General features: G+C 37.8%; 1 protein-coding gene across 1 annotated transcript in view; it reads left to right on the top strand.

Annotated features, from left to right (window-relative positions):
* Window positions 1-14354, top strand: part of Lrrc1 (leucine rich repeat containing 1) — a 124130-nt gene that overhangs the window by 74948 nt on the left and 34828 nt on the right. The window contains exons 3-4 of the mRNA XM_026411234.2: window positions 1864-1942; window positions 5922-6011. Coding sequence (XP_026267019.2) covers window positions 1864-1942; window positions 5922-6011 — 169 coding nt within the window. The remainder of the gene's footprint in view (window positions 1-1863; window positions 1943-5921; window positions 6012-14354) is intronic.

Here is a 14354-nt window from a genome sequence, read left to right as displayed (position 1 = left end):
CACATTTTTACATAATGCCATATTAGTAACTGTTGTATTCTGCTACCTTTCCTATCCTCTACTATCCCCCCTCCCCTCCCCTCCCCTCCCATCTTCTCTCTCTACCCCATCTACTGTAATTCATTTCTCTAAATAACATATTTTTGAAGGGAATAAATAAGGTAATGTTTCTCAAGAGGCTGCTGCTATATTTGTTATCTCAGGGCCCACAAATGCTTTGAGTTTTAAAATTTCAGTCCAGACCCAGCTGTGGACAACATTGTCTATCTGTTTACCTATCTATATACCTATCATGTTTATGAAATTAGGATCTTAATGGGTTTTTCCCACTATTACATAACCATGTAAGGCTGATAATACTGTGAGAAAAACATCATCATACATTCAAATGTTTTAGGCTTTTAAATTTGAAATAAAAACTCGTGGCATTTGATTACTCCAAGGTTGTTGGAGCAAGACATCCATTTCTCCCTTTATTTCTTCCTTTTCCTCTCCAACCCCCAATTTAGAAATATTAAGTGTGTTTTGGCTCAGTCTGCATTTGTCAAACTGGTGGAAGAAACAGCATGGGACCAGGGGAACCATTTCTATTTTTGCCCTTCTCCATGTTAATATGGCCAAAGTAAATGTATTCTTGAAATTAAATGCTATGAACTAAACTTTTAAAGCCCTAAAAGCTATAATCTTAGGGTTTGTACCAAGAGAACCAGGAATTCAAAATAACATTTTTTGGTCATTTAAAAATCACAAATATTTAGTGGCCAATAAAGATAAAAATATTCAGCCTCATTAGTAATAAAAGGAATATAAAATAAAGTGTTGCTGGACTATTTAGCCAACAAAATTGACGTTTAAAAAATGTAAACAAAAAGAGAGATGTTGAATTGGGCACTCTTGGACAGGCTAATGAAGGTATAAATAGGTACAGACTGTCTCCCCTCTAAAGCAACTTAACAATATTTATCAAGTGCTGAAGAGATGTTAATGCCTTGGACATAGTAATTCTACTTCTGGGAACTTAGCCTAAGGAAATAATCAGGATTTGGCATAATTATAACATCAGAAACTTGGAAACAACCTAAATGTCCAACAATGGGGGATTGATTAAATGAAGTCTGAAAATATATGCAATGTGTTTTTCTGCCATTAGGAATGGAAGACTATTTGAAGAATGATCAAGGAAAAAAGTTTGTAAAAATAATGTAAATTTAAAAAATGTAATAAACCTAGTATTTTGAAATACAGCCTGTTTACATACATGCGTGTGTGTGTGTGTGTGTGTGTGTGTGTGTGTGGACTGAAAGAGCTTTAGAATAAAATATTATTTTGGGGTGATAAGAGTGTTGTTGTTTTAAATTTTCTTCTTTATACTTTATTTTTTAAGTTCTTATGTTTGTATCAGAAGAAAATCCCTAATTTAAAAATGTACTACTTTGGCAAACTTTGTACTCATAAAACCATGTGAAAACATAAGAAAAAAATTCTAATGGAAATTAGGACCGAATGCTGTCAGTGACTTGTGATAAGGTGGGACTTGGTGGTAATCAGATGGTGGTTCTTTTTAATAATTTTTCTTTAATGTTGTTCCATTAAGAATGTATTTCTATTAGGAAAGCAAGAATAAGTGTTCAAAACTCCTTTATAAATCTATGCCATGTTCGAATTAAGGTAGCGATTTCTAGATATTCTGCCCACCCCCCTCCACCCCAGTTTTGGAGATGGAACCCAGGGTCTTATACATGCTAGGCAAGTTCTCTGCCACTGAGATGTACTTCCAGCCCCTGGATATTCCCTTTGACAGTGGTCCATCTTGAAAAATATGAAAATATTAACAATGGTGGTAAATTTTCTTTACTCCTACAGATATTCCTGAGATTCCAGAAAGCATCTCATTCTGTAAAGCACTGCAGATAGCCGACTTCAGCGGAAACCCACTGACTAGGTAACCTTTCTGCTTACTCTTCTATCTGTAGTATTAAGGATATCGTTTTTGAAAGCCAGGTGGAGGACACTGTGAGGCTACCTATTTTGGAGGTGCCATATGCATTCTTGTCTTTATTAAGGATGGGTGAGTTACCTAAATATTTAGTTATATATAGTGCACAATGAAAAGCATACTGTCTATACAAACACTGAAAAGATGTTGTAGGGATAAAGGGGAAGAACATAAGAGTTTATGAAATAGGAGTGAGGAGAGAATTTCTGAAGAAATATGAAAAAATGTAGAGTTCATGCATCCCCCATTGATCCTGCCTGATATATTGGATACAACTGAAATCCAACCTCTCCAAGAGTTTATACTATCGTTAACCAAGGAAAAGTCTTATTAGATCTGTATTCCCCCCTCCAGTAATGAAACATTTGTAATCTCAATTTTCCTGTAACTCGCCTTTAAAAAATAAACCCCCCTCAAAACTGTGATTTCCTTACTTTAGCAATAGCTGTGGGGATTTCTTTGGGTTTATCCCATCAAACAAAGCCACCTGTTGCTGTTTTGCCACTTACTCCAGCTCTGCCCTTCTGGTATTTCACAGCAGGACTGAGGAGGCATTGCTGAGATCCTCTCTTTCTGCCTCTTGACATAAGTCATGAGTCCGTGACTGCTGGCCTCCAGGTGTCTTTGTTGCCATGGCAACTGAGTTAGTGCCATGTGGCTATAGACATCCCTCGGGATTTTATTCCAGAGTTCTATCAGGGCCAGGTGGGTCCATCTCTAGAATTTCTCAAAAGCTCTGTAAGCAGCCTTAGCAGTGTGGTATTCTTCCTTGAGATTGAAGTAGAATTTGGAATTCACCTTACTTATTTTAGAATTGCTTGGGACATCTTGAGTCTAGAGTACTGGAGAAATACCCTGTTTACTTTTATTTTGGCCATATCCTTATTTTTAAGAAATAAATGTGTTTTTAAAATATTTCTGGTTTTCCTTTTTTGAATTTCAGTGACAGAGTTGCCTTTACCATTTATAACTGGAAAACAGTGATCCAGTAAGCTGTAGCCTGAAAGTGCTCTAACTCATCACTGTCCTCAGGTTAACTTACCCTCTTTCCTCACCGTCTTCCCTCAGTTTGCCTCTCTTCTAAAAACCATCTGAAACTCCCTGTTTTAGTTAGCTTTTTCATTGCTTTGACTAAAAGACTCAACTGGAACAATTTTAGAGGAGGAAACGTTTATCTGGGGGCTCATGGTTTCAGAGGCCTCAGTCCATAGACAGTAGGCTTTATTCCTTGGGGCTCAAGGTGAGGCAGAACTCCAGGGAAGGAGTGTGTGGCAGGGGGAAGTTACTCACTTGATGATCAGGAAGCAGAGAGACTCCACTCACTAGCTACAAAGTATGTACCCCAAAGGCATGACCCACCTCCTCCAGCCATGCCCTACCCACTTTCAGTTACCACTCAGTTAATCCCCATCAGGGGGTTAATTCACTGATTGGGTTAAGGCTCTCATAACCCAATCATTTCTTCTCCAACCCTCTTCTATTGACTCACACATAAGCTTTTGGGATATACCTCACATGCAAGCCATAACAATGTCCCTGTCAGATAAGTCACTTCTAGATGTGCTATGCAAGCCTTTCCTTGTCTGCACTTTAGCTTAGCCTGTCTCTCCACCCTATTGTCCTCTGTTTCCTGTGTCAGATATCACTCTGTGCTATTATAAAGTGCTTCTACTTAGTTCATTTTTTTTTCATATTCTCTTTCTTTTTGTGCTGAAGATCAAACTGTCTAGATCAGTGCACTACCACTGAGCCACACCCGTAGCCCCAGGTACTTCATTTCACACCTGTGAAATGAACTGTCTGTTCTTCACTGAACCAGCCCTTTCACCTCCCTACAAAGCAGCCTGAGCATTGCACATCTTCAGGAAGCCTTTCCTGCTTACTCTCCGTGGCCCCCTCCTCTGAGCTTTTATAGAATGCTCTTTTGTACATTTTTCATAACACTTGAAATTTACACCTAAGTTATCCTTTTGACCACGACTTCCCAGTTGAATTGAGAAAGTTACTTATTTTCTCTCTATAACTTATTACTGTATTTCCAGCCCAACTGTAGTTCCCGGAATGGAGTAAGTGCTCAATAAATGCTTGTTGAACTGATCCAGGTTAGGCAAGTGGGCAAATTTTCTTTGTGCTGCTGTTCAGCTTTTTTTTTTTTTTTTTTTTTTTAGTTGTTAGTGGACCTTTATTTATTTATTTTGTATATGTAGTGCTGTGAATCGAACTCAGTGCCTCACACATGCTAGGCAAGCGCTTGACCACTGAGCCATGACCCTAGCCCGCGCTGTTCAGCTTTTTTTAACCATCAGTTGCTTAGTCCCTTTTTCAGCTTTTCTTCTCTAATGCTGGCTGACATTTGACCTCACCATTCTCAAAGCTCTCCACTGGAACACACCAAGATTGCATGAGGTTTTACTTATATTTTATCCTGGGCTCCTATTTGGTGGATTTCTTAAAGCAATCCATTTCCATTTGGCAGGTATGCTGTGAGTTGAAGGGACCTTTGTTGGTTACTGACTCTGCCCACTTATATTACGACTAAAGAAACGAAGGCTGGCCTTTCAGTTGGTGCAGCTATTGAGTGGGAAGCTCAGACTTCAGCTTCCGTGGACTTAAGTCTCTGCTTCTTCCTCACCTTATACTAGCTTGGCTCTGAATGTTAACAGCTGGTAAAAAATGCAAATCAGACATTTAGAACATTTGCTTATGTTTAAGGACATTTCATCTAGTTTTAGAATTTTTTAAAAAAATGATATATACTGTCTGGTTAAAAACTTGGGCAAACCAGATGTGTTGATTTTTTTTGAAATTATAGGTAATAAGCTAACTCTTCTAAAAACATAATTCAATAATTATATACATTCTAGATAATATCCTAATTCTAAGGGCCTGAATTTGATTTTGTAGTCAGGCCTTAACCTATGTTAAATGTCAAACTGTAACATATTTTATTCTCACCTTCCAAAAAAGAATCTAGAAGAAGAAAAATAAAAGATTCCAGTTTAGAGACTATCATTAAAGTCAGAAATTTCTCCCTGCTGAAAAAGTAACAGACTTGTGGTTCTATTGTCTATACTAACAGATTTGTGTGTATGCATTGTGTTTTATTTCAGATGCAGTGAGATCTTTTTGCCTTTAGTGATATTTTTTCTTTTTTATTTATCCCTGCATGCATACTGGTAACCATAGGAATACTGAAAGTAAAATTTCTTTGTAAATTTTAAATAATGATTTTATTTTGAAGCCTTACTATTCTGCAGAGTTTAAGGACATACAAAAAAACTGCTTTTGTGTAGAAGAACATAGTGAAACACATAATTATCTCAAGTGAGTGACATTTTGAATTAAAAGAAAAAGTTAAGAAAGTAGCAATTGGCTGTCAGCTGATCAATTCTAAGTAATCCTTTGCTCTGGGTATTATAAGCTACAGGAAGAAACATTTTTGAGCAGCTGTCTTGTGTTTTGTTGTAATCTTGTGGGCGGATGAAATTTTCTCTTTATTTTCTGCTAATCAATAAAGTGTTTTCACTCTTAGGCACTTTCAGCTGCTGTGGCAATTTGTCAGTTGTTTTGTTTTTTTATGGAGTATTCAATAGTCCCACAATACTTCCCCCTTTATTCTTAGAACCTGCCTATCTGGTTCTCTTTAATTATTTCTGCATTACTCTATCAATAAGTATCCTGTCATGCCCCTATACTTCTATTAGGTAGAAGAAACATTTGTTTTTTTCTTTGAAAGTGTTATGTATGTATGTGTGTGTGTGTGTGTGTGTGTGTGTGTGTATAAAGTCAAGGTATACATGTCACCTACAATGTAATTTTGAAGAGGTTGTTTCAGTTAGCACAGAGAAGTCACCATCACATTTATGCTTATTACATACTGCTGTTCTTTTTAATTAACATTTTTTTGTTGTTTTTATTGTTATAGGTTGCCAGAAAGCTTTCCTGAATTACAGAATTTAACATGTCTTTCTGTAAATGACATCTCATTACAGTCTCTGCCTGAAAATATTGGCAAGTAAGTTTTTATGTGCAGTTTGTGATTATCAGACTGAAAGGACATCTGTATCACTAGCTCTATCCTCCTCCCCTTTTATAGCTCTTATTTTCAAAAGCCATTTACCTATTTTTCATTATTACCTTTAAGAAAGATCATAGCCAGCCTCCTTATTTTTTCATTCAATTGCCCCTAAATCTTAATGGTTCTGAACTATGCTGCTACTTGTAAGAAACCTAATGTGTTTGGAAGCTCTCTTTAATGGATTCCAAAGCAGTAGTTAACTTAAGCAAAGTAAATAATTTACTTACTAGTAGGTAGTGAATACTACTGGAAACTATCATCTGCTGATGGTAATTTTAAACCTTATTAGGGAATAGGGCCCACCAAGGACTCCACTGTAAACTTAAAAGAATGTGCCCCTAAACAGCAGCTAGGTCTGACAGCACTTGTGAATTGTAGCCCTGAGAACAGGGAGTGACGATGGATGGCAAGCTTGGAAAACAGGAGTGAGTGGGGATTGGGTGACACTTTTTAAAATCGAATTATTTATTTATTCTAATTTGTTATATACGATGGCAGAATGCAATTCATTTCATATTACACATATAGAGCACAATTTTTCAAGTCACTGATTGTACACAAAGTATTTTCACCTCATTCGTATCTTCATACATGTACTTACAGTAATGATGTCTAACTCATTCCACCATCATTCCTACCCCCTTGTCCACTTCCTTCCCCTCCCTCCCCTTTGCCTTATCTTAAGTTCCTCCATTCCTCCCATGTTCCTGCCCCATCCCCAGCCCCCATCACCATTAAGAGTCAGCATCCTCATATCAAAGAAAACATTGGGCCTTTGGTTTTTTGGGATTGACTTACTTCACTTGGCATTATATTCTCCAACTCCATCCATTTACCTGCAAATGCCATGAGTTTATTCTCTTTTAATGCTGAGTAATGTTCCATTGTGTGTGTATATACCAAAGTTTCCCTATCCATTCATCTACTGAAGGGCATCTAGGTTGGTTCCACAATTTAGCTATTAAATTGAGCTGCTATAAACATTGATATGGCTATGTCCCTGTACTATGCTGTTTTTAAGTCCTTTGGGTATTGACCGAGGAATAGGATAGCTGGGTCAAATGGTGGTTCCATTCCAAGTTTTCCAAGGAATCTCCATACTGCTTTCCAGATTGGCTGGACCAATTTGCAATCCCACCAGCAATGGATGAGTGTTTCTTTTCCCCACATCCTTGCCAACACTTATTGTTGTTTGTATTTTTGATAGCTGCTATTCTGACTGGAGTGAGATGAAATTAGAGTAGTTTTGATTTGCATTTCTCTAATTGCTAGAGATGTTGAACATTTTATTTTTTTCATATGTTTGTTGATTGATTGTATATCCTCTTCTGAGAAGTGTCTGTTCAGTTCCTTGGCCCATTTATTGACTGGGTTACTTGTTTTATTGTTTTTAAGTTCTTAGAGTGCTTTGTATATCCTAGCGATTAGTACTCTATCTGATGTGCTTGTGGTAAAGATTTGCTCCCATTCTGTAGGCTCTCTATTCACCTCACTGATTGTTTCTTTTGCTGAGAAGAAGCTTTTTAGTTTGAATCCATCCCATTTATTGACTCTTGATATTAATTCTTGCTTTATAGTAGTCTTATTAAGGAAGTTTGGACCTAATCTGACATGATGGAGATATGAGCCTACTTTTTCTTCCATTAGGCGCAAAGTCTCTGGTTTAATTCCTGGGTCCTTGAGGGGATGGCACTTTTTCACGCTGCTGGTATACAAATAGTGGGGGAGGGTAGGCATGGCAAAAGATCAAATCCTTTGAGGAAGGGATGTGTGCTGGTGAGTAAATGCTGTTAGACACTCCCATAAATAACTAGTTGAATTATCTCAGCAGACCTTCTTCTTTTCTCTAGGACCTAGTAGTGATGTAATGGTTCTTCTTTAACGATTTAAAATAAAAGCCCAATTGGCTGACCTTAATCAGGGACCAAGGGTCCCAGTCCTGTCTGGAGTGATTTCCTGCCTTTTACCTGTCTTGCCTGAGTTCTAAGACAAAATGGAAACTGCCCTTTGAGAACCACAATGGGAGGGTTGAGCCTAGTCTTCTGACTGTGTCCTGCAAAGGTTCTCTCTCTAGAGGTCCACAGGCATTTTCAACAGGCACCTCTGCCCCTCCTTTACCTCTGGGATCCTGTTTCAGACAGCAAGTCGATGTTTTTCTGAGATGCATGCTGGTGTTTTAACTTTGTGCCAGCTGACTTGCTGATCAAGCATTGTGTCCTTTGCTCATAGGAGGGACAAGAGGTTGGAAGCCTCCAGTGCACCCCAAGTGCACAACATCCATGGCAGAAGAACAGCAGTGTTCTACTGTGGAGTTCATGCACTCACACTTTAATTTTATTATATAAAATTTCATTTATTTGTAATTTAAAAATCCTTAAATATAGAAGCCACTAAACATCCTAAATGACTCTGCCTCCTCCTACTGCTTAAGGTCTCTGAGATTCAATTCTCTTGTTATGCTCCCTCCCACTCATTCCCAGCCTGCTGCTAGCTCAGTGGTTATCCCTTCTAGCCCCTGATTCCTATCCCTCCCCTTTTGCTTTATGTCTTTTTATAAAGATTTAATGCTTTAAGAGAAAATATGTTCTTCTTAAACCAGAGTTTGATTAAAAACTCTACTGCACTGTTTTAATGGAAACTGTTTAATAAATATTTTAGAAAAAATGATAATATTCCTTATTATATTCTCTGTTAATATCTGTACTTGCTTATTTAGAATTTTTTGTGTATCTACAATTTCTGTCAATAATAGGAGTAGTTTGTTTTGTTTTTAGATTTACTCAGCTTGTGTTTACTGTTAGAACATTACACATACTGATTGGTAACCCCAGGCCAGGAAAAAAAAAAAGCCATTTATTAGGTCAGTTTTTGAAAATAAGAAATAGAGAGTTTCCTTTCTTGGTTATTAATGTGTTTGGTACTGAAGTAAGAAATGTGATTTTTTTCCTGTTGAGTTTAAGATTTCTGCTCAAGTAATAACCTGTCCTCCAAGTATAGACTGACTTAGTAGAAAGACATAAAAGAACAAACACCCGTTGAGAAGACTGGGCTCCCCTGGGATCCTAGGCCATGATGAAGAAGTAACTGAAGGAGTTGAAATAAGGAATTGTTGAAGAAGTCTCAGATTATACATATGCATGTTGTTTTTGGGAAAATTTAGGAACTTTCCTCAGGGAAGAGATTCTTCATTTTCACAAAGGATTCTCAACTGGTTTCTTTACAGCATTTAACATATTTGATTACCAAATATTTAAAATAACCAGTACAATTTCTCAGAGAGTGAGTGGTTTTGTAAAGAAGAAGGCACACCTATTCAATCTTCCAAAAAAATTGAAAAGGGCATGAAATAGCCATTTGAATGATCCTTACTTTTATAGAATAGGAAGTATAATTTTTGCAAAAATTCACCCTGCTTATTTAATCAAATGAGTAAACCACATTAGTGTTGACCTTTTGAGCAACCATGAAGACAGGTCTTCTGTTTCTCCTCCTGGCACCTAATGCAATACTTGGCATTAACATGCAGACCTATGGATTTCTCAAGGACTTGGACCTCCTGGGGATGGGCAAGAACACCCAGGCTGGGAGGAGAGGGCCATAGGCTATATCTAGGACAAGCCGACTTCAGCGAGTGCTTTGAAGCTGGGCTTCTGCAAGCATCTCTCCTGTCACGTGTTTCATTTATCCAGGGTCAGTTACGTTGAATAGGTTTTGGGAGTTGATGGCAGAACTGGAATTAAAATTTGACCTCTTGGTCCCAGTCTATTTTTTCCCTACTTTTCCATCACCATAGACCTTGGTTCTGGGAGGCTCAGTAAGTTTTTCTTAGTACTCCTAGAAATACCTAACAGTTCTAATTAGTAAATAGATTCAAAAAACTTAATAAGTATTTTTGTCCCAACAACCTTATAGCTATTTTTTTGGTGGTGGAGGGGAGTATAAATAGTATAAATAAGTTGAAGAAATATTTTTCTTTTATTCTCAAGTGTCCCCAATTCTTTATTTTGGGACGTGAGTACCTATTGTGGACTGCTCAGCTTCCCTAACCACCACCTCATTGCTCTTTCCACGTTGATTTGTTACCTAGTACTTGCTTTTCATCATAGTAATCACTAAAAACCCTTGAGAGGAACATAGTGCTGCCTAATGTTGAAACTGAACTACGGTCCACAAGGAGCTCAACAGATGTTGAATATTCCTATTTTGCTCTCAAATTAAAAGTATCATGTGGTGCCCCTGTAGGTTTGCTGCTGCTTCCCTGGGTGTCTGTGTAGGTTGCAGTAAGTTGTTGCTGTCTTCAGTGCTTGGGGAGTGCATGAGTCACTCTTTGCTGTGTGAGAAGAATTTTTTTTTTCTTTTAATCTAAACAATCCACAAAGAATTGAATCATCCACTCAGTCCCTGAGTCATATGTGACTGCTGGCTATGTCTAGAGGAGCTTCTGGAGAGGAGATTGAATATCCCACAAGCAAAAGGGTTTAGCACCATGTTGGTTGGTGAGCTTTCAGTGCATTGCCAAGTGTTGCAGGTCATGTACAACGCTTAGTGGCTACACTACAGGTAACCATCAGTCTGGTTTGAAAAAAAATACAAATGCTTCTCAATTTACAGTGGAAATTACATTGCCATAAACCCATTGTAAGTTGGAAATGTCATCAGTCAAAAGGCATTTAATGCATCTAACCCTAGTGAAGATCGTAGTTTGGCAGCCCTGTACCAGTTACAGTGTTGGGTGTTGCACCTCGGGATCACATGGCTGAATAGGAAGGAGTCCCAGCTCACAGCTACTACCCAGCATCTTAATAAAGTGTATGGTAGTGACTATCACTAGCTCAGAAAAAGATCAGAATTCAACTGAATGCATATCACCTTTTTTTTTTTTTTAGCTTTCCAAATCTCAAAGCATTTATTTTCTCATCATTAGGAGAAATGGAATTTGACTCTTTACTTTTGCTAAGATATTGTTTTTTTTTTTTTAAATTGCATATCACCTTTGCATCACTTTAAAGTTGACAAATTTTCAGTTGAACTTTTCAGGCCTGGCTATAGTAGAATTGTATAACACTTTGTAACGAGATGAGGAGGGGTCATAGAATCTTTTGAATTACATGGAGGTATACTGGCTTTTTCATGCAGAATTGCACATTTCTCATTTACCAGGATAAGCATATCCCAAATTCGCTGACCCTTTTCTGTAACAGCAAGTAGTTTCCAGCACATCCATATGTTGCTCAGTCCTTCAGAGCACAGATAATGTTCATTGATAAGTGGGAAACTCATTCAGTGGATTTTTAAACCTTTTGTTAAAAAATACAAAAGTGTCTTCTGATTAGTGTTCATGAACAAGTAACATCAGAGAAGATGGTAACTTACTAGTTGAATCTCAATAGATATTTCCCTAATTAGAAGAAATTTTAAAAATTAGTATGTTGATTTATGAAGCTGATGGTGCATTCTTCTTGAATTACTGTAGTTTGGTGAGGTATCTTTTTTCATCTTTTATAGTTAAATATAAGTTAAATAACTTATAATGGGTTGTTTTGTCACCAAATGTAAAACAAAAGATTTTTAAAATAAAGCATTTCAATCCTATTGCTCTCATTAATAAGAGATGAAAAGATGTTTGTCTCTTTAATAAAATTTTTTCTTTTGTTTTTTTAAATCTTCAATAAAATTCTTGTTTTCATGTATATTTTGTGGTATGCACAATATATTGGCACATATATTTGTCTGTTTTAAAAATAAATGTAAGGTTTATGAAGGTATATTCTTAAATGTATGAAGACTACCATTCTAGAATAGAATGTGTGGGGGTCAGCTCAGTTCTGTGCCAGTGGTTCTCAGAATCCACTTTCCATGCCCCCAGGGGTTCCTCTGATATCTCTCCAGGGCTTGTGGAGAGTGAGAAGCAGTGGTCTTGTTGGGGTTTGGGGGTCTCTTGTTTCCTGTTGTGTCAGTGCAACTCTGCAGTTAACCTGCTAGATTTTTGTGTTGGGACTGTAATGCTTGCTTTAAAAAATCTGCCACAATTGTTTTTCTAGTTAAACTTGGAAACTGCACTTTCAAACGCTTGGTAGTTTATTGTAGCATCAAACATGGTGAAATTTTTACCATGCTGTCTATAGATCCTTACAAGCTCTGCTCAAGCCAAACTTCAAAGCTTTTCATAAAAGTGAACTTTAAAATTTTTTACCTGCCTCTTCTCTTTTCCAAATGGGCTGAATCTTTTCCTCAGTTAATGATTGAAATTCTACCTCTCTTATGTCACACCTTACCCAATTGGAAAGGTGAAATAGATCCCAAACCCATAAGTTCTCTGGCCTACCTTTTACTGAGGAGTAAAAGCTGTAGTCTTGTAATTGCTGTTTGGTTGTAGGTATTAGTGGTGGTGTGTGCCTGGATCTTCTTGTACTGTGATAGAGCAGGGTCTTGGCCGGTGTTTTAGTCAGCTTTTTGGCTGCTGTGACTGAAAGACTTGACCAGAAGAATTTTAGGGGAGGAAAAGTTTATTAGGACGCTCACGGTTTCAGAGGTCCATAGAAGGCCAGCTCCATTCCTCAGGGCTTGAGGTGAGGGTGAACATCATGGAGGAAGAGTGTGGCAGAGGGAAGCAGCTCTCCATGATGATCAGGAAGCAGAGAGAAAGGTCTCCACTTTCCAGATAACAAATATAGACACCAAAGTCACACCCTAATTCCCACCTCCTCCAGCCACACCCTACTACTTTAGTTACCACTCAGTTAATCCCTATCAGGGGATGAATTCACTAATTGGGTTAAGACTCTTACAACCCAGTCATTTCTCCTCTGAACCTTCTTGCTTTGTCTCACACGTGAGCTCTTGGGGGACACCTCATATCCAAACCATAACAGTGGGTCAACTCTCTGTGTCTGCACATACTGACATTTCCTCATCCTCAACACCTGCAGGTGACAAGGCTCACAGTGTTGCCTCCTTCCCTCCTCTTCCTTCCTATGGTGCATTGTAGGCAGTCAAATTAGAGTCTGGAATCTTGAGCTGGGACCCTATTGGCCTGTTTCGGCACAGCTTCTCTTCTGGCCTAAGCTGTATATTCAGTTTCTATTAAAATTTGTTATAAAGAAACAACTATGAAAATATGGCTTCTGTTGCTCTAAAACCTTCTAATGAAGAATGGTTATTGTCTATTAACATTGCTTTATTTTTCTGATATAAAGAGCTATTAGGGAGAGAAAAAGTTATTTTTAGGAAAAAAATATCTTGCCAAAAGAATGGTAAGCTTTTTCCTTTTTAATAACAATTCTGACATTTATCACATTTACTTTTCTGCCAGGAAGCTTAGAGCTAATTCCAACGAGCAGTGAGAGCAGCTGTATTAGCTTGTGTGTGACGAAGGGAGCTGAGGAGTGGGGGAGAGGTGTTGCTGGAGGCTGCCGTGAGTCAGGTGCTATGCCGGGCACATAGGCTGCCTTACGGCAGCTCCCGCGTCGTCCATGTCCTTGTAAGCTGGAGATAAGTAATCTGCCCAAGTGTACACTGCTGGTGGGTGGTGGAGCTGGCACTGGCCCTTGATTTCTTTCTTGAAAAATGCCACAGTTTCTTCACTGCATGCTTTTCACAATGAGCACTTTAGTTTCTTCCCCGCTTTCAGGGCCCTTCCTTATTTCATGAAGTTCTTTTAAGACCCTTTTAGAAAAAGTTAGGGTAAAATTCAATATATGACTTTATATATCACTGAAGATACCAGGTAACAGTGGAGGGCATCCAGTGCAGGTCCTAGACTTTCCAGTTTTTCACAGGCTTAAGAAAACTATCTGATTTTAAAAAAATTCCTCTAGGATTTTTTTTTTTTAAATATGCCCTTGAAAACAATATGCCTAGTGAACAATGGCTTTTCATTTATTATTACTAAAAACAAATGGAAGATTCCATTGGGAAAGTCAGGAAGGATACTTTTCTTTATACCAGCATTTGATCTCTCCTTAATGTGTAAATGAATTTGTCTTCCAAAGGAGTATTTTAATAATAAAAAGTTTTTTTTTAAGATCAGTTGTGTTAATTTCTACTCAAGCATGTCACACAGTGTGTTTCACTTTTCAGAAATGGGTGGTATGGAAATGCAAATCAAAACCACCATGAGATACCACTTCATGTACACTAAGATGATTATAATAAAAATAAATGACAGGGATTGCTAAGGATTTAGGGAAATTGAAACCCTTATGTGTTGTTGGGAATGTAGAATTGTGCAGCTCCATTGGAGTCCTTTGAAAAGTTGAACTTAGTTCCCATGTGCCCCAC

This window comes from Urocitellus parryii, chromosome 8 (assembly GCF_045843805.1).
Source record: "Urocitellus parryii isolate mUroPar1 chromosome 8, mUroPar1.hap1, whole genome shotgun sequence".
Taxonomy (NCBI): Eukaryota; Metazoa; Chordata; class Mammalia; order Rodentia; family Sciuridae; genus Urocitellus; species Urocitellus parryii.
The sequence above is the reverse complement of the archived record's forward strand: the minus strand, read 5'-3'. Positions and strand labels throughout refer to the sequence as shown.